Source organism: Procambarus clarkii, chromosome 69, assembly GCF_040958095.1.
Source record: "Procambarus clarkii isolate CNS0578487 chromosome 69, FALCON_Pclarkii_2.0, whole genome shotgun sequence".
Classification (NCBI taxonomy): Eukaryota; Metazoa; Arthropoda; class Malacostraca; order Decapoda; family Cambaridae; genus Procambarus; species Procambarus clarkii.
In genome coordinates this window covers 28,420,176-28,441,213 of record NC_091218.1, presented here as the reverse complement: position 1 = coordinate 28,441,213, position 21,038 = coordinate 28,420,176, and the positions used below count along the sequence as shown (strand labels likewise).

General features: G+C 47.4%; 1 protein-coding gene across 1 annotated transcript in view; it reads left to right on the top strand.

Moving 5' to 3' along the window:
• Positions 1-21,038, top strand: part of LOC123772212 (uncharacterized) — a 97,646-nt gene that overhangs the window by 13,980 nt on the left and 62,628 nt on the right. The window contains exon 2 of the mRNA XM_045765278.2: positions 1,763-1,841. Within this exon, the coding sequence (XP_045621234.2) occupies positions 1,794-1,841 (48 nt within the window). The 5' untranslated portion in view covers positions 1,763-1,793. The remainder of the gene's footprint in view (positions 1-1,762; positions 1,842-21,038) is intronic.

The following is a 21,038-nucleotide window of genomic DNA, read 5'->3' as shown; positions in this document are numbered from 1 at the left end:
TGTAAATTAATTATTACATATTAGGATTTGGTGAACTAGGCTTGAGAACCTGGGGCCAGATTCACGAAGTAGTTACGCAAGTACTTACGAACGTGTCCATCTTTCCTTAATCTTTGACGACTTTGGTTACAATTATTAAACATTTTACAAGCATGAAAGCTTCCCAATCAATTGTTGTTATTGTTATAAACAGCCGCCTGGTGCTTCGGAGCTCATTAACTGTTTAATAATTGTAAACGAAGCCGCCAAAGATTGAGAAAAGATGTGGAGGTTCGTAAGTGTTTTCGTAACTACTTCGTGAATCTGGCTCCTGGACGGGGAACTGAGATATATCCCCCAAACATTCTTCGCACGGCCAGACACCACAGCAGTCCCACCACCAGTCCCACCACAGTCCCACCACAGTCCCACCACAGGCCCACCACCAGTCCCACCACAGTCCCACCACCAGTCCCACCACCAGTCCCACCACAGTCCCACCACCAGTCCCACCACCAGTCCCACCACAGTCCCACCACAGTCCCACCACCAGTCCCACCACAGTCCCACCACAGTCCCACCACAGTCCCACCACAGTCCCACCATAGAAGCACAAGGCCCCAATATTCATGTATCATTTTCTCTTAATTTTCATCATAAGGTAAAGTAAAATAAATTTCTGCAAACAGAAAAAAAATCTACCCAGTTCACCCTTAAGAATTATAATAGCCAGTAAACAGGTTCACAACAGGAAAAAAAGCAACAGAATTATACGCAACAGGTGAAAATAGTATCTGTCAAATGCTATACTAAATAACGAAACAATATAAGCATTCAAAAACACACTAATTTGCGATATTATTTCAACCACGAAACAAACACAAAAACAGAAGATAATCAAACGGCAAACAGGAACAGAGCAACAGTATTGCCACCAAACAGCTAAAGCAAGCAGTCAGGAGCGAGAAAGTGTTAAACAAACAGAACCCGGTGGTTCTCTATAGAAAAAAATAAAGAAACAAGGAAATTAAACGGACACAAAACCAAAAAACAAACAAAAAAAAACAGAGAAACGGGAGAGAGGGAACACAAACCCTTCAGTGACGGGGTGAGTAGCAAAGGGTAGGGAAACAGGAGGTAACAGAGTACGCAACGGAAGCAGCGAGCAACGGGATCCCCCCCCCCCCGACCACTGTTGGGCTTTGCAGTTGGTTGCTCCGTGTCTCTGTACACACACACACACACACACTAAACCTCACGACACTGTAAGACAGAAGAACTAGGGGAGACATGATCACCACCTATAAAATTCTCAGAGGAATTGACAGGGCAGATATAGACGAACTATTTTGCACGGGTGGTACGCGAACAAGGGGACACACATGTGGAAACTGAGTACCCAAATGAGCCACAGGGACGTTAGAAAGAACTTTTCCAGTGTCAGAGTAGTTAACAGGTGGAATGCATTAGGCAGTGATGTGGTGGAGGCTGACTCCACCACATCACGTGCCAGACCGATATCATTAAATTATAAGGAAAGTATAATGGAGCTGAATATTACCTTACCACACTTGGAGGGCGGCATAATCTAGGAGACATGATAACGTCATATAAAATCGTCAGGGGGAATTTATGATGACACAGAGAGACAGGGATGAGTCAGAGAGATTATAAGAATTTATTTTGTGTCACTGAGTAGAAAGTAAACAAATGGAAGAGAATAGATAAGTAGTATATAAGTTGATGTCATGATATTATTCGTATTTTTCTCCCTCTCTTGCAGACTGAGGCCGGGAGGAGCGCCCCCAAGGACCATGTTGCTGCTGAGAATGTGCTGGCTCCCTCTCCTGCTCCTTACCCTGGTCAGTCACCACCACCTGCATGCCTCTACACCCTCTCTTCCAGCGTTCATTGTTGGTCATGTTCAGGTCCTGGACCCGGGGGGTGGAACCTGTTGGTCATGTTCAGGTCCTGGACCCAGGGGGTGGAACCTGTTGGTCATGTTCACGTCCTGGACCCGGGGGGTGGAACCTGTTGGTCATGTTCACGTCCTGGACCCGGGGGGTGGAACCTGTTGGTCATGTTCACGTCCTGGACCCGGGGGATGGAACCTGTTGGTCATGTTCACGTCCTGGGTCCGGGGGGTGGAACCTGTTGGTCATGTCCACGTCCTGGATCCGGGGGGTGGAACCTGTTGGTCATGTTCACGTCCTGGACCCGGGGGGTGGAACCTGTTGGTCATGTTCACGTCCTGGACCCGGGGGGTGGAACCTGTTGGTCATGTTCAGGTCCAGGACCCGGGGGGTGGAACCTCTTGGTCATGTTCAGGTCCAGGACCCGGGGGGTGGAACCTCTTGGTCATGTTCACGTCCTGGACCTGGGGGGTGGAACCTCTTGGTTATGTTCAGGTCCTGGACCCAGGGGGTGGAACCTGTTGGTTATGTTCAGATCCTGGACCCGGGGGGTGGAACCTGTTGGTCATGTTCAGGTCCTGGATCCGGGGGGTGGAACCTGTTGGTCATGTTCAGGTCCTGGACCCGGGGGGTGGAACCTGTTGGTCATGTTCACGTCCTGGATCCGGGGGGTGGAACCTGTTGGTCATGTTCAGGTCCTGGACCCGGGGGGTGGAACCTGTTGGTCATGTATGTACAGGTCACATTCCCCCATTCCATACCGTGCAGGTCTGAATACATGACTTATGAGAGCTTGTCACTTGATATATCTGCGCCTCTTATCTCCATCGTATCGGCTTAGTTGATACGACCCAGTTTACGACCTCTCAGGCGCTGCGAGGTCCATCATACCAAAAGTAACCTGTAGTCGAAGACTTTGTATTTCGCATCTGGGTTCGTAATCTATTTAGTAAATACCGACTTTAGTCGCCTTGCTTCAGATAGGTGACCACTTAAGAGGTCTGTATATCTTAAGTTTTTGGTGAATCAGCTCACTGCACAGTTACAGTTGAAGAGTATTACAAATTAATGATATTTAGGCAGGAAACTTGCCACTGAAACCTGTTGGTAACTCAGACCTTCATCCCCAGACAGCACAAAATCATACAGTATTCACAATCGACTTGAGAATGGTCCAGGACGGACCGAAACGTCGTCGTCCCTTCACCTTCTAGTGTGTGGTCTGGTCAACATACTGTATCAGCCCGTCATCACAACAAAGGGCGGTGGTTCACATTGTATAAGTCAAACATCGAGAACACAAACGTTACATAAGTCGGTATTTGTACCTACAGTCCAGCGAGCCACGTTCGAGACTATGATTCGGGACGGGCTTCGTTCACCTTCAGCCTGTAACGTAAACTCTCCATAAACCAACGTAACTGTTGGTTTACGGAGTGTTTACACAGAACACAGAACACCTCACCAGACCTAACCTAACTTAGACCTAACCTATCCTAACATATCCTAACCTAGCCTACCATAAACCTAACCTAGACCTAACCTAATCTAACCTAACCTAAACCTAACCTAACCTAACCTAACCTAACCTATCATAACCTAGATTTAACCTAACCTAGACCTAACTTAACCTAGACTTAATCTAACCCGGACCTAACCTACACCTAAACTATCCTCACCTAACCTAGACCTAAACTATCCTCACCTAACCTAGACCTATCCTAACCTAACCTAGACGAAAGCTAACCTAAACCTAACCTAACCTAGACCAAACCTAACCTAATCTAACCTAACCTAAACCTAACCTAACCTAGACCTAACCTTACAGAAACCTACATATATATAATCATATTAATATTCATGTCAGAGAAAAAAGTTTGTTATTAGTCTGTATGGAAACTTCATGCTGCCTGCTGCTGCCTGCTGGATATGTCAAGACCTGCTCTTAGTCGGTACTTGACTTATTGCTTAGAACCTTAGTCAGTATTTGACTTATTGCTTTTGCAGGAGGATGTATACATTATATTTATGAAGGATGGTCGGAACATTGCAGACTCCGAGGTTGGGATTCAAGCAACATTTACGTATCGCTAAACCCGTACATTTTTTTTTCAAGCATGGCGGCTTAGTCTCTATTTATTAAACAGTTTAGCGCCTTAGAAACCTCGAAGTCAAAATATTATTATTGCTATAAACAGCCTCACGACGCTCGTAGCTCGTAAATGGTTAAATAAACGCAGACTGAGTGGCCATAAACGATGAACAGGTTTCGTAGGAGGACACATAAGTACGTGACGAATCTTGGCCCAGATTCCAATTAACGCAACCCATCCTCGACTCAAGTCCATTCCATCCAACGGTCGACCCCACAATTGCGTTCATAAATTTTAACATGCTGTTCACTCAAAACAGGAATTTTCTCAAATGTAAATTAATATTATAATATATTAGCATATTATGTATATACAGGCATAGGTTAGGTTAGGTGTTTAGGTTCTGTTGACGATTATTTGTATATGTAGTACGTGGGTGAAGCATTTATAGCGTTGTGGTTCGAACAAAATTCGTCAGTGAAGCACTTGTTCCGGAAGTGTTCGAACGTCAACAGTTGTGAGTCGTGTGTAAACCGTTTTTCATTCTTAAACAGCTGGGGGTTTGGCGGGTGGATGGAGTCACTTTTGGGTCTCGGTTTGGAGGACGGGCTGCTTAACCGCAGTTCGAACAACGAACGCTCTGTACCCAGCCCGTCCTCCAAACTGAGACCCAAAAGTGACTCCATCCACCCGCCAAACCCCCAGCTGTTTAAGAATGAAAAACGGTTTACACACGACTCACAACTGTTGACGTTCGAACACTTCCGGAACAAGTGCTTCACTGACGAATTTCGTTCGAACCACAACGCTGTAAATGCTTCACCCACGTACTGCATCAGCCCGTCCTCCAAACAAAGATCCAAAAGTGATTCCAGCCACCCGCCAAACCCCCTGTTTATGAATGAAAAACGGTTTACAAACGACTCACAACTGATTTCGTTCGAACACTTCCGGAACAAGTGCTTCACTGACGAGTTTTGTTCGAACCACATCGCTATAAATGCTTCACCCACGTACTACAAATGCAAATAATCGCCAACCGAACCTAAACACCTAACCTAACCTAACCTATGCCTATATTTGCACAATATACTAATATATTATAATATTAATTTATATTTGAGAAAATTCTTGTTTTGAATGAACAGCATGTTAAAATTTATGAATGCGTCTGTGGGGGCGACCGCTAGATGTAATGGACTTGAGTCGAGGACGGGTTGCTGTACCAAGCGTAGATTCGAGTTCCGGGTTCGAGGTTGGGCGCGGCGTGTACCCGTGCCAGGGCCGTGATCCGCAAGCCGGTGCTTGGTTCCGGTCACACATTTAGCGGGACCCAAGAGCCAGAGCTCAACCCCCGCAAACACAAATAGTTGAGTACATTACAGGTTGTTAGTCAAACCTCGACCAATCAGTGAGCTTCCCTCAAAGGTTCTCTTTTACGAGCTCCACTTTGTGTCTATTTACCTGAATTTACCTGAGGGCCACTGTAGCTGTCGAGTGGCCACGACGGGGGCAGAATCCTGCGGCTTGTCAAATGTTCCCGAGTAATTTGTTCTGTTTAGATCTTAAACTGAAGCAATATGTCTTTTATAACTTTGGCGGGTGTATCTATTCCATGGGTTTATCTGTTCCATGGGTTTCTGTGTTCCATGGGTTTAGCTGTTCCATGGGTTTATCTGTTCCATGGGTTTCTGTGTTCCATGGGTTTAGCTGTTCCATGGGTTTATCTGTTCCATGGGTTTAGCTGTTCCATGGGTGTATCTGTTCCATGGGTGTATCTGTTCCATGGGTTTATCTGTTCCACGGGTGTATCTGTTCCATGGGTGTATCTGTTCCATGGGTTTATCCGTTCCATGGGTTTATCTGTTCCATTGGTTTATCTGTTCCATTGGTATATCTGTTCCATGGGTTTATCTGTTCCATGGGTGTATCTGTCCCATGGGTGTATCTGTTCCATGGGTGTATCTGTTCCATGGGTGTATCTGTTCCATGGGTTTATCTGTTCCATGGGTGTATATGTTCCATGGATGTATCTGTTCCATGGATGTATCTGTTCCATGGATGTATCTGTTCCATGGGTTTATCTGTTCCATGGGTGTATCTGTTCCATGGGTGAATCTGTTCCATGGGGTTATCTGTTCCATTGGTGTATCTGTTCCATGGCTGAATCTGTTCCATGGGGTTATCTGTTCCATTGGTATATCTGTTCCATGGGTTTATCTGTTCCATTGGTTTATCTGTTCCATGGGTGTATCTGTTCCATGGCTGTATCTGTTCCATGGGTTTATCTGTTCCATTGGTTTATCTGTTCCATTGGTATATCTGTTCCATGGGTTTATCTGTTCCATGGGTGTATCTGTTCCATGGCTGTATCTGTTCCATGGGTGTATCTGTTCCATGGGTGTATCTGTTCCATGGGTTTATCTGTTCCATGGGTGTAACTGTTCCACGGGTTTATCTGTTCCATGGGTGTATTTGTTCCATGGCTGTATCTGTTCCATGGGTGTATCTGTTCCATGGGTTTATCTGTTCCATGTGTGTATCTGTTCCATGGGTTTATCTGTTCCATGGGTGTATCTGTTCCATGGGTGTATCTGTTCCATGTGTGTATCTTTTCCATGGGTGTATCTGTTCCATGGGTGTATCTGTTCCATGGGTGTATCTGTTCCATGGGTGTATCTGTTCCATGGGTGTATCTGTTCCATGGGTTTATCTGTTCCATGTGTGTATCTGTTCCATGGGTTTATCTGTTCCATGTGTGTATCTGTTCCATGGGTGTATCTGTTCCATGGGTGTATCTGTTCCATGGGTGTATCTGTTCCATGGGTGTATCTGTTCCATGGGTGTATCTGTTCCATGGGTTTATCTATAACCATAAGACTATCTGTTTGGTTGTTTGTCCAACTCTGAATGCCAGACGCTTGGGTCTATCCTCGCGAAACTTTGCATGGTGAGCTGTGATGGGATGGGGAGTGTCATAGGGTAGTTGGCGTCCACCCCTCATGCCCCCCTTCAAGAAGGGTCAGCTCCTATTCCAATTCCCAGCGACACGTATGAGGTCTAAAATGTTGGTTACATTGCTTATAGTACTCACCTAGTTGTACCTGCAGGGGTTGAGCTTCGGCTCTTTGGTCCCGCCTCTGTGCTTGAAAAGATTTTTTAGCTGTTATCGTTGGTAAATCGAAGTTGATACTGTGTTACTCTGGCATATTTTACCCAGTAGGAGAGAACTGGTGAACGAAAGAAAAGGAAATGAGAAAGAGAGGAAGAGATGAGAGAAAGGAGAGAGAGAGAGGAATGCAGTGAGAAAGACGGGACACATCTGGTGGTGGGCCGGGCTGACCAGGGCAGGGTGGGGGGCCCACACCATGTAACCACATGGGTGAAAGTCTCACCTGTTCTCTCCTACATATTGTGGCGCCCCAGCCTGCGTTATTGATGTAAATATATTGATGTAAGCATCTCTTAGTCACCAGTCCGACTGGTAGGACGGAACGATTTAGTTTACATAAGCAGTCGAGTTTTATGGAAATAAAGCAGTACTTAAATGTAAGAGTGAGCAAGAACCTAGACAAGCCACACACACACAGGATACACACAGGGAGAGGTGTAACCTGCTTCTCGCTGAGTATACTTGCTCAGGACAAAAGTATACTTGCTGATTGGTAAAAAATTGTTGTTGTTGCCTTAATAACCTTCCAGAGGGTGATACACATTAACCCCAACACATTCCCCCTCCCCTCTAAAAAAGCCACTGCTCTTTAATGTACTTTTTAAGATATTAACAGGAACTGGTTTGGCTTGTTGGTCAACAGAGGCCGCCACTCTGAGGGACAGTAGGGGCAAGGTGAAGCCTGAACCTTCAACAGTACCAAATGCCGCCCCTGAAGCATGACCAGAACCGACTATAGTACCACAATTAGTACCTAAAGCAGTACCTTGACAGAAACTGAGGTACAGTAACAACCCGCAATTTCCCGCGTCGTTGAACCGATAATCTTTGGTAAAATTTGAGATATTGACCCTTGAGACGTGTGCTTCAGCTCCCACCCTTTCCTGGAATGCACTAGGAGGGGATGTTGTGGAGGCTGACTCCATATACAGGTTTAAATATAAATATGACCAAGCCCAAAAGGCTCTGGAACGTTTACTCCAGTCTGTTAAGAGTTACGAGGCGGGACCCAAGAGCTGTGGCTCATCCCCCCTTCAAATACAACTAGGTACGTACAAACACATGCATACTTTCACACAAATAGCATCTCCACGTACTCTAAACTTCTCGGTACCGGGACCAGTCTTGTGGCATATCTCTGAACCTTCTGATGTTTAGACGCGTTCATGTTCTTTACGAATGGCCTCCATGCAGACGCTGCATACTCTAGTAGTGTTCTCACGTAGGTTATGTATAGTGTGTGTGTGGGTACGTGTTTTACACCGCGTCAACACTAAACAGGAAGTATGTCTCGGAGCAGTGCGGGGAGTGATGATGCTATCTGTCTGTCTCCTTCCTCTCGTGACTTGCAGCATCCACGCTTCACCCGCTCCCCCCCCCCCTCATCCCCTCACCCCCCCCAACCCCACCCTCCGGCACAACACAGTAACCCACATATGACGGCCTCCGTATTCTGGTACACTCCCACAGTCGCGCGTGTGTGTCTGTGTCTGTCTGCGTGTGCGTGTGTGTGTGTGTGTGTGTGTGTTTGTGTGTGTGTGTGTGTGTGTGTGTGTGTGTGTGTGTGTGTACTTACCTAATTGTACTTACCTAATTGTGCTTGCGGGGGTTGAGCTCTGGCTCTTTGGTCCCGCCTCTCAACCGTCAATCAACTGGTGTACAGATTCCTGAGCCTATTGGGCTCTATCATATCTACATTTGAAACTGTGAATGGAGTCAGCCTCCACCACATCACTTCCTAATGCATTCCATTTGCTAACTACTCTGACACTGAAAAAGTTCTTTCTAACGTCTCTGTGGCTCATTTGGGTACTCAGCTTCCACCTGTGTCCCCTTGTTCGCGTCCCACCAGTGTTGAAAAGTTCGTCCTTGTTTACCCGGTCGATTCCCCTGAGGATTTTGTAGGTTGTGATCATGTCCCCCCTTACTCTTCTGTCTTCCAGTGTCGTGAGGTGCATTTCCCGCAGCCTTTCCTCATAACTCATGCCTCTTAGTTCTGGGACTAGTCTAGTAGCATACCTTTGGACTTTTTCCAGCTTCGTCTTGTGCTTGACAAGGTACGGGTGTGTGTGTGTGTGTGTGTGTGTGTGTGTGTATTCCTAGTTATTTTTAGTTTATTTTTGCCCCGAGGGGCAAGTTTATTGGGCAGCGTTACTCACCGCCATAGTGACAGTATTGGGCAGCGTCACTCATCCTGTGAGTGGACACACCGCCATAGTGACAGTATTGGGCAGCGCCACTCATCCTGTGAGTGGACATACCACCATAGTGACAGTATTGGGCAGCGCCACTCATCCTGTGAGTGGACACGCCGCCATAGCAGCATGTACAACACTCCCCAATAGGAAGAAAACCAGCTGGGTTGTTCATCCTGTCACTTGTACCCAGACACAGCTGGGACTTGCTTAACTGTCTCAAGTGAAGAGTTCCTCAAACAAGAAGATTAACATCTGTCAACCCTTAAAATCTTACGTTATCTTGCGGGTGCAAGATGAGGGAATCTTTTAATAACTGTATCTATATTTGACAAATAGTGTTTTCCTAACTCAAACAATGTGGGAGTTTATTATTCTACAAATATTTCTAATGTCTCTCAGGTGTTCACATTCACGTAGATAGTGGTCAAGGCGGTGTCCATCACTCTCACCACAGATTCTGCAACTTCGCTGCTCAACTGTTGTTTCCATTCCATATCTCCAAGGATATTTGTATTCAAGACGGATTCTCGCTATTACTGATTCTCTCCCTCGACCTCCTCCTCTTCGGCCATAATGATTGGGATTGCCAGCTGCAACCATGTTGTACCAGCGTGCAGATTCACTGATTTGTACTTTTATCCTTCTTTCCTCAGTTACCTTGTCACGGTGATGTTGCCTGACAATACCTCTAATTTGTATAAGAATCTTGGGTATGAAATATTCAATTTGGTCTCCTTCAGCGCCTTCAGCAGCCAGCACATCTGCTCGTTCATTTCCACATATTCCAACATGGGAGGGGATTCCCAGAAACTTGATGACTCTTCCTTGATTGGTAAGTACTCTCACAACTCTCTTAATTTCAGCGACTATCGCAAGATTTTCTGCCCGATTTTTACTTAGGCTTTGTAGCGCTGCTTTTGAATGAGTGCAAATCACTGCACCATTAGTGTTTCGTTCAAGGAATCTTAACGCCATAACAATGGCAGTTAGCTCTGCTTGCGTTGAAGAGGCATAGTTCTCAATACGTGTTTTTCCTTCATTTCCGCTTTCAAAGGTATTATTCCTAATTACCGTGTATGCTGCACCAGCCCTGCCATTGACAGGGTTAGATGACCCGTCAGTGTAGATTTGATCTGGTTCATCTCCGGTTTCTTTATAAATTTCCTCGAAAAACTTGTGCCCCATTTCTTGTGGTATCATGTTACACTTTTTTATTGCCATTTCATTGATAAATAATCCTGCATGAGTCATCCTCCCAGGGAGGTAACCTCTCTACAGGCAGGAGCTCACGGGCTTGCTCAAGGAGGTGAAGTTCTTCGAGGTAGCAGACTGATCTGTGATGCCATTTTTTGCTTCACCTGTTTCCCCCTGTAACACAGAACTCAGTTTTGTCTTGGCAATATCATTGTAACAAGGATCTCTGGCTATCATAATTGCAAGCTTAGCATTCAGCTCCTTGATTCTGCTTTTAACACTGGGGAGGGACAACTCCTTTCGTAAACTAGACGTTTGGGCAGTTCTTGGGACCCCAAGAATGATTATCATGGCTTCATTTTGTTTGCTTTCGAGCCTTCTCATATCGCTTTGGGAGTAGGTGCACAGAACTGGTGCGGCATAGTCTATGACGGAGCGCACATAGGCTGTTTACATCATTTTAAGCACGACAATAGAGGCTCCATGTCCATTTCAGGTCATGGCTTTCAGTGCCCTGAGTCGACTTTTGCATGTTCCTATGAGTTGATTGAGCTCCTCTTTCTTTCCCTTGTTACAGACGACAGTGACGCCAAGGTACCGGTAGTGGTCAACCCATTCATGTGTTACACCATTATTTTGTAGTTCTTATTTATCTCCCCTCTTGTGAGGAGAGTATGCTTTTGTCTTGTTTGTGGAGAGAGTGAAACCGAGATCAAGACATTTCCTTCCAAGGAGTTCAATGGACTGTTGAATTTTTCCCAAAGTTTGAGCTTGTATTAGGACACCATCTGCATACCTCGAGTACAGTGCCACCTGGCTGTGAGAGCAACAGTGCCACCTGGCTGTGAGAGCAACAGTGCCACCTGGCTGTGAGAGCAACAGTGCCACCTGGCTGTGAGAGCAACATAGTGCCACCTGGCTGTGAGAGCAACATAGTGCCACCTGGCTGTGAGAGCAACATAGTGCCACCTGGCTGTGAGAGCAACAGTGCCACCTGGCTGTGAGAGCAACAGTGCCACCTGGCTGTGAGAGCAACATAGTGCCACCTGGCTGTGAGAGCAACACAGTGCCACCTGGCTGTGAGAGCAACAGTGCTACCTGGCTGTGAGAGCAACACAGTGCCACCTGGCTGTGAGAGCAACAGTACCACCTGGCTGTGAGAGCAACACAGTGCCACCTGGCTGTGAGAGCAACAGTGCCATCTGGCTGTGAGAGCAGCATAGTGCCACCTGGCTGTGAGAGCAACAGTGCCACCTGGCTGTGAGAGCAACATAGTGCCACCTGGCTGTGAGAGCAACAGTGCCACCTGGTTGTGAGAGCAACAGTGCCACCTGGCTGTGAGAGCAACAGTGCCACCTGGCTGTGAGAGCAACAGTGCCACCTGGCTGTGAGAGCAACAGTGCCACCTGGCTGTGAGAGCAACATAGTGCCACCTGGCTGTGAGAGCAACAGTGCCACCTGGCTGTGAGAGCAACAGTGCCACCTGGCTGTGAGAGCAACAGTGCCACCTGGCTGTGAGAGCAACAGTGCCACCAGGCTGTGAGAGCAACACAGTGCCACCTGGCTGTGAGAGCAACAGTGCTACCTGGCTGTGAGAGCAACAGTGTCACCTGGCTGTGAGAGCAACAGTGCCACCTGGCTGTGAGAGCAACAGTGCCACCAAGGCTGTGAGAGCAACACAGTGCCACCTGGCTGTGAGAGCAACAGTGCCACCTGGCTGTGAGAACAACAGTGTCACCTGGCTGTGAGAGCAACAGTGCCACCTGGCTGTGAGAGCAACAGTGCCACCTGGCTGTGAGAGCAACAGTGCCACCTGGCTGTGAGAACAACAGTGCCACCTGGCTATGAGAGCAACAGTGTCACCTGGCTGTGAGAGCAGCACATAACCATGGCTTCGGGTGGACAATTTTATTGTTACATTTTTAGTTTTAAAATGACTTGAAAGTGCTTACTTTTTCTTTTCACTTTCACCTGTTTTATTGCTTCCTTGACCCTCCTCACTTTCTCTTATATATATATATATATATATATATATATATATATATATATATATATATATATATATATATATATATATATATATTATATATATATATATATATATATATATATATATATATATATATATATATATATATATATATATATATATATATATATATATACAATGAATGGGTAAATGCGTTTAGCTGTGATGTGACGCCAGTCACAGCTGTGTGACGCGAGGCGCCACTGTACAGCTTTCTGACGGAAGGGACAGCGGTGTGACGCACGATGCGTCATAGTGACGCATCGCTGTGACGCGGGAACGCGCATTAGACGTACCGGAAAGACACAGGTCGACCGTAGAAAGACCGATGGTGAGATCACCTGTCTCCCTCAACCACTCACCTCACCATATAATTTTGGGTTAATCTAATAATATGGTTGATTGGGCAAGTCAGCGGTGTTGCTGGTGAAGCTGGCAGCTTAAAGCTGGTCTGCCACATCATCTGAAGCCTGGCCTTAGATATTCATCTCTATGATGAACTCATTTATAATGAGTCTTATCTAGTGCCAAGTTACCATCATGTTGGCAAGAGGGTGACGCTGGTGCCAACTGTAGGCCGAAGCCTTCGTGTGGTCGGGTTGACGGGAGTTGAAGAGTATGTTGAGCGATGATCTGGTGACAGGTGGAAGCAGGATGAGGCAGTTGATGGCCGACCGTCTGGTGACAGGTGGACCCATATAGCAAGACTATAGTGGTTAGTCCTGTCTCGCTGTCATCCCAGCCCGTCCTTCTAAAGTTTCCTAATGTCAAGAAACTGTCTAAAGTGCCCTTATCCTAACTTACCAGAGGACCCAAAACAGAAAATGGGACAGTATGGTCAATTTCGCGAGCTGCTACCATTTTCTAGTACGACAATATTTGGCCTTAGGTAGTGTATACGTCAAAATGCTTCGTTCTATTAGGAGGAATGACTGTTTCTCCACCTTGTTCAGAGTACGGGTGAATGATTGTGCTTCGGTACCAGGTATTGCTCAACAACACAGGCTTGCCCCTGCCCCCCCCCCCCCCTCTCTCTCTCTCTCTCTCTCTCTCTCTCTCTCTCTCTCTCTCTCTCTCTCTCTCTCTCTCTCTCTCTCTTCTCTCTCTCTCTCTCTCTTCTCTCTCTCTCTTCCTTCATACCACTTTCTTGACAAATATATGCAAAAATATAACAAAACAATGATGATCTACCTCCTGTGAGCAGCAATAAGTTAACTTAATGTAACAAATATAATCTTTTAGCATGTTATGTGTGTGTGTGTCCTGGCGGGTGGCCAGCCCAGACGTGACTCCTGGCGTGATACATGACGCTCAGGCTCTTACTGTCCTCCTCTGGTGTACCTCGTAAGATTTGTGAGCTCCTCGGGGTATAGCTTGCAAGGTTTCAGTACTTCTCGGATATCTAGTAAGATTCTCATCTATTCATCAACGCGTATTATATATATTGTATATTTTAATTCATTGTCCAGCGTCTGCAATTATTTATATATAAAATTCCTTCCCCTACTTGCTCAAAAATTTAATTTAAACAATCAGTTTAATAAAACATAACACTTTTTACTTAGCTTGAAGAATTTCCCGCCAATTTGTGTTGTAATGGCGGCGCGTAACCCGGATGTAACATGGCGGTTGTTACACTTCCGGTTCCCGCCATCTCGCTTCCCAACCTCGTTTTCCTCAAATATTTGTGTAACATTCTTCCGTTTCGCAACATTTTATAGTCAGACCAGCAGAGAACAATCAGATAGACGGATATAAAATTAATTATAATTGGAAATATGTTGACAATTAACAGAAACATATATAAATGATAAACATTCAGAAACTCACACAACACGAAAAGATATATATGCGAAGAGAAAAATAAACAGACAGTAAAATAATCAAAGAAAATGGTAAGCGAACAGGTGAAGAGACGGAAGGGAGGGAATTATTAGGGGAAACCACCAGGCCATTACGACTATATAGCACTTGGAAGGGGTCAGGACAATGATTTTGGGATGGGACGAGGATGTGGGAACGGAATTGCCCAACCACTTGGACAGTTGGGGATTGAACGCCGACCTGCATGAAGCGAGACCGTCGCTCTACCGTCCAGCCCAAGTGGACAGAGAGGAAGAGCCACTGTTTATTTCCAAGGGCGTCGGACTGCTGGAGAACTTGAAGGTCGCTTGAATTTTCCGGGAGAGAAGTGTGTATGACAACACCAACACGTCGTGGATATCTGAGGATAGCCACAGGTGTTTCTCATTGCTTCGTGCGCCATCACATTTATATGGACAAACCCATGCCGGTAGAGCGGCGGTCTCGCTTCATGCAGGTCGGCGTTCAATCCCCGACCGTCCAAGTGGTTCGGCACCATTCCTTCCCGCCCCCCCCCCCCCCCGACCAATCCCAAATCCTTATCCTGACCCCTTTCCCAGTGCTATATAGTCGTAATGGCTTGGCGCTTTCCCGACAATTCCCTTCCCTTCCCGTGCCGAGACAGCCCATTAGAGTGAAAGGTGCAGAAAATGTCGTGGGGGCGTCTGGGAAATAGGTTTTAAATTTAGCGACTATTACAAATGGGCTCAAGGAATAAACGCCAAAATTAATTTAGCAAGAAAAAGTTGCACTCATGAACAATGTTGAAGAGTTTATTAACACGTTCATCAACCGTATCGTCACAGTCACACGGTGGGTAATATGGACTCCGTACTCATCATGTACTCACCTAGTTGAGCTTCGGCTCTTTGGTCCCGCCTCTCAACTGTCAATCAACTGGTGTACAGGTTCCTGAGCCTATTGGGCTCTATATTATATCTACACTTGAAACTGTGTATGGAGTCAGCCTCCACCACATCACTGCCTAATGCATTCCATCTGTTAACTACTCTGAGACTAAAAAAGTTCTTTTTTCTATTTTTTTTCTTATCTAATTCTTTCTAATATCACAATGGCTCATCTGGGTACTCAGTTTCCCCTGTGTCCCCTTGTGCATGTGCCCCTTGTGCGTGTGCCCCTTGTGCGTGTGCCCCTTGTGCGTGTGCCCCTTGTGCGTGTGCCCCTTGTGCGTGTGCTCCTTGTGCGTGTGCCCCTTGTTCATGTGCCCCTTGTGCGTGTGCTCCTTGTGCGTGTGCCCCTTGTGCATGTGCCCCTTGTGCATGTGCCCCTTGTGCGTGTGCTCCTTGTGCGTGTGCCCCTTGTTCATGTGCCCCTTGTGCGTGTGCCCCTTGTGCGTGTGCCCCTTGTTCATGTGCCCCTTGTGCGTGTGCCCCTTGTGCGTGTGCCCCTTGTGCGTGTGCCCCTTGTTCATGTGCCCCTTGTGCGTGTGCCCCTTGTGCGTGTGCCCCTTGTGCGTGTGCCCCTTGTTCATGTGCCCCTTGTGCGTGTGCCCCTTGTGCGTGTTCCCCTTGTGCATGTGCCCCTTGTGCGTGTGCCCCTTGTGCGTGTGCCCCTTGTTCATGTGCCCCTTGTGCGTGTGCCCCTTGTTCATGTGCCCCTTGTGCGTGTGCCGCTTGTGCGTGTGCCCCTTGTGCGTGTGCCCCTTGTGCGTGTGCCCCTTGTGCGTGTGGCCCTTGTGTTCAATAAATCGTCTTTATTTACCTCGTCAATTCCTCTGAGAATCTTGTATGTGAGCAAGTGGTGAGGAGCTTACAGACACATGGTAACATGGACCCCGTACATGCTAATGACGGAGTCTAAGAGACAGGAAGCGTGTTGAGGCTGGTGTTGACGGAGTCTAAGAGATAGGAAGCGTGTTGAGGCTGGTGTTGACGGGGTCTAAGAGACAGGAAGCGCTCCGGGACGGAAAGTGTCATCCTCTTACACTCACCTCAACTTCTTAAACCCATTACGGTGCGCATTTATAAAATCATCACTCAAGCGTTTGTTTTGGTAAACCTTGACAGCGCAAAATGAATGTGGACAACCCGGTAGCCTCCAGTACTGTGTGGGAGGAGACGCAAGCTTGAGTCAGGATAGTACAAGCTCCCGACAGCTTGAGGCTGGGTCAAGCTCCCGGCCTCCGTCTCAGCCCCGCAGGACCACTCATCTCAACATGGTCTTTAAGTACGTATGGAGACTATGGTCTTGCCCCGGTTAAAGTATTCAGAAGACACATTCCGGATATATCATCGACATTCAAATGTTGATTTGCATAATTATGATAATTTCCTTTATAAAGTATACATAGGAAGTGTATAAAGTGTCTCGTTGGTTGATGCCAGTCTCCTGAGACAACTACGGGAGAGGTCAGCCTTTTTTGTAACTATCATTCTCGACTTCAACGTTTGTTTGGATATGATTTGATCTAAGCATGTGCATGATGATCAGACCCACGCATCACAAGAGGGAAAAACGACGACGTTTCGGTCCGTCTTGGATCATTATCAAGTCGTGTGTATAGACACGACTGGATAATCACTGATGAATTGGTCATCATATCTTCAGCCACTTTATTGTGACTCATAGCCAGGATGGAGGTGCCGGGGCGGTGTATAGTGTATGGGGTATAGTGTAGGGATAGTGTCTAGTGGTGGTAATTCACTTCGTCATCGCTGTGGTGTACATATTTACCTTGATCTACATATGGAGGAAGGCACACACAGAGAGAGAGAGAGAGAGAGAGAGAGAGAGAGAGAGAGAGAGAGAGAGAGAGAGAGAGAGAGAGAGAGAGAGAGAGAGAGAGAGAGAGAGAGAGCTTCGAACTCAGACAGGACAGACTCGTGAAAGTGGGTCGCATCACTTTCATCTGCCTCTTGTTGTAAGCGGTTATTACGACCGACCTCTGGTCACAACCCCCAGACGAGTGTGGTGATGCGCCAGACGTCGCTCTCACCTGTGGTCAATAATGCAGCGGGTCACTAACGAGAGCAGGTAAGGTAAGATATGAGACAGGAACTGGCGAGTGGCTCGGTGTCACTCTGACCTGACCGGTCTTCAGGTGGGAACCTTCCCACCTGACAACACCACACAGCACCAGCTGCTGTGGTGGTGGTGGTGGTGGTGGTGGTGGTGATGGTGGAGGTGGTGGTAGCCGTGGTGGTGGTAGCTGTAGTGGTGGTAGTGCTGGTAGTAGGGGCTATGCAAACACCAGTGGTGTTTGTAGTGCTGGGTTAGTGATGTCGTCGAGTCTCCGGTCGGGCGTAGCTCCCGGACTTCAATAATAACCATCCCCCCGACGGTCAAGCACCGGTCACTCACACGGAAACAGTCCCCCCCCCCCCCCCCCCCGTCACTAACCATCTGGCCGTTCCAATCAGCGCTCCGCGAGTCAGTTCGAACGAATTCCTTTGCGTGCGCGAGGAAGGAGGCGTCGTCCGCTGTGGCCACACTGACCTACTCTCCGGCCGACCTGCCCATTACAGAACCTGCACGGCACAGTAACACTGACTTCCTATTTGGACAACATGGTAGGAGGCGGCGGCGGCCGGGCGGGTGTTTACACCGGCGCCTCCAGGCAAGAGGCCGGGGCTGACGTGTGTGGTGAGGACGGACGCTGACGCCAGAGCCCGCCACCGCCGCCGCCACACAACACGAGGGAGAAACAAAGTCACGTGGCTGTAGCCACACACACGATCAGTCTCTGTCTCAAGCACAGTCACCCGTCTCACACGCACACACACAGCCGTCAGGGGCCTGGTGGCTGAGTGGACAGCACTCGGGTTTTGTAGTCCTAGGGACTAGGGATTGATCCCCAGCAATGGCGGAAACAAATCTGTAGAGTTTCTTTCACCCTGATAGCCTTGTTCACCTAGCAGAAAATAGGTACCTGGAAGTTTAACAGCTGTTACGGTTTTTTTTTTTTTTTTTTTTTTTTTTGTGTGTGTGTGTGTGTGTGTGTGTGTGTGTGTGTGTGTGTGTGTGTGTGTGTGTGTGTGTGTGTGTGTGTGTGTGTGTGTGCGCGTGAAAAAAAGTTGATTAATAGAGCTGAGAGGCGGGCCGAAAGAGCCAGAGCTCAACCCCCGCAAGCACAGCTAAGTGAATACACACACACACACACACACACACACACACACACACACACACACACACACACACACACACACACACAGGCAAGAGGCACTGAACTACAGGCCAGTTTCCCTAAATTGTATACTATGCAAGGTGATGGAGAAGATCGTGAGGAAAAGGCTCGTAGAGCATCTGGAGAGAAATAGCTTTGTAACACACCCCAACATATGTTCAGAAATGGTAACTCGTGCCTCACAGGTTTAATAAAATTCTATGACCAAGCATCAGGAATTAGGCAAGAAAGAGAAGGGTGGGCAGACTGCATTTTCTTTGATTGTCAGAAAACATTTGACACAGTACCCCATAAAAGACTGATACAAAAGTTGGAGAAACAGGCAGGGGAAAAAGGTAAGGTGATCCAATGGATAAGGGAGTATCTAAGCAATAGGAAACAGCGAGTAACTGTGAGGGAGAGAGACATCAGAGTGGCGAGATGTCACCAGCGGAGTCCCACAGGGCTCTGTACTTGGACCTATCATGTTTCTGATATATGTAAACGATCTTCCAAAGGGTATAGACTCATTTCTCACAATGTTTGCTGATGATGCAAAAATTATGAGAAGAATCAAGACAGATGACGATAGACAAGGACTACAAGACGACCTCGACAAACTGGAGGTGTGGTCTAGAAAATGGCTGCTAAAGTTCAACTCAGGAAAGTTTAATGAAATTAGGCGAAGGGAGCAGGAGGCTGAACACAAGGTATCATCTGGGAGGTGAAATCCTGCAAGAGTCAAATAGAGAGAAAGATCTGGGGGTTAATATCACACCGAACCTGTCCCCAGAGGCCCACATCAGAAGGATATCATCAGCGGCATATGCTAGATTGGCCAACCGAAGAACTGCCTTTAAAAACTTGTGTAAGGAATCGTTCAGAACTTTGTATACCACTTATGTAAGACCAATCCTGGAGTATGCAGCTCCAGTCTGGAGTCCATACCTAATTAAACACAAGGCAAAGCTAGAGAAGATTCAGAGGTATGCCACCAGACTAGTCCCAGAACTGAGAGGTATAAGCTACAAGGAAAGGCTACGGGTGTTAAACCTCACGTCCCTTGAAGACAGAAGAGTAAGGTGAGACATGATAGCCACCTACAAAATTCTCAGGGGGGAATTGACAGGATGGACAAAAACAAACTCTTTAGCACGAGTGGAACATGAACAAGGAGACACAGGTGGAAACTAAGCACCCAAATGAGCCACAGCGACGTTAGAAAGAATTTTTTCAGTGTCAGAGTAGTTAACAGATGGAATGCACTAGGAAGTGATGTGGTAGAGGCTGACTCCATACACAGTTTCAAATGTAGATATGATAGAGCCCAGTAGGCTCAGGAATCTGTACACCAGTTGATTGACAGTTGAGAGGCGGGACCAAAGAGCCAGAGCTCAACCCCCGCAAGCACAATTAAATGAATACAATTAGGTCAGTACACGCACAGAAAACAAACCACTAAACCGAAGGAAAGAATGAATAGAGGGGACATGAAAGCGACTTACAAGATAGTCAAGTTAATTGACATAGCATGGAAGCAATATCCGGAGTGAGGAACTGGCCACACGGACCAGTCATAGAGATGCCGGAATAACCCGCATCAGTCCTGCAAGTACAAGTAGGCCAGTACACACACACACACACACACACACACACACACACACACACACACACACACACACACACACACAGCAAGGGGGGACTATAACAAAAAAAAAAGAAAGAAAGAAAGAAGAGAGAGGCAGGAGGCGGCGCGCGCAGGGCCTTGCTCTTGACCCAGTGATCACTATACTACACTACGTGTCCAGCTTAGCATCTAGGCCGCTCATACCCCCCCCCCCCCCACACCTCTCCACCTCCCCCCCCCCCCTTCCCCGCCACCATTCCGCGAGCCTACTTCCTCCCCCCTCCCCCCCCAAAATACAAAACACTTCCCCTCCCTCCCTCCCCCCCCCCACCACCAGCTACTGTAGTCTCCCGGGCACCTGACAGCTGGGTGGACAGCGCTTCGGATTCGTAGTCCTGAGGTTCCGGGTTCGATCCCCGGTTTAGGCGGAGACAAATGGGCAAAATGCTTCTTTCACCTTGATGATCCTGTTACCTAGCAGTAAATAGGTACCTGGGAGTTAGACAGCTGCTACAGGCTGCTTCCTGGGGGGTGGAGGACTGGTCGAGGACCGGGCCGCGGGGACACTAAGCCCCGAAATCATCTCAAGATAACTTCAAGATAACCTCAAGATAACCTTTCTGGTGCCTCTAGGCTCCTAGAGCTTCCCTGCGGCCTCCTCCACCTACCACTAAAATTGTACATGAGCCGCTCCATACTGGAAGCGGCTGAGAGGGTCTTGGAGAAGAGGCACTCAGCCACGAGAGACTGGTGAGTGTCTTAAGGGGGTGAGGGAAGGAGGCACTTCAACCCCAGGAGACTGGTGAGTGTCTTGGGAAGAAGCACTCCACCTCGAGAGAGAGAGGGA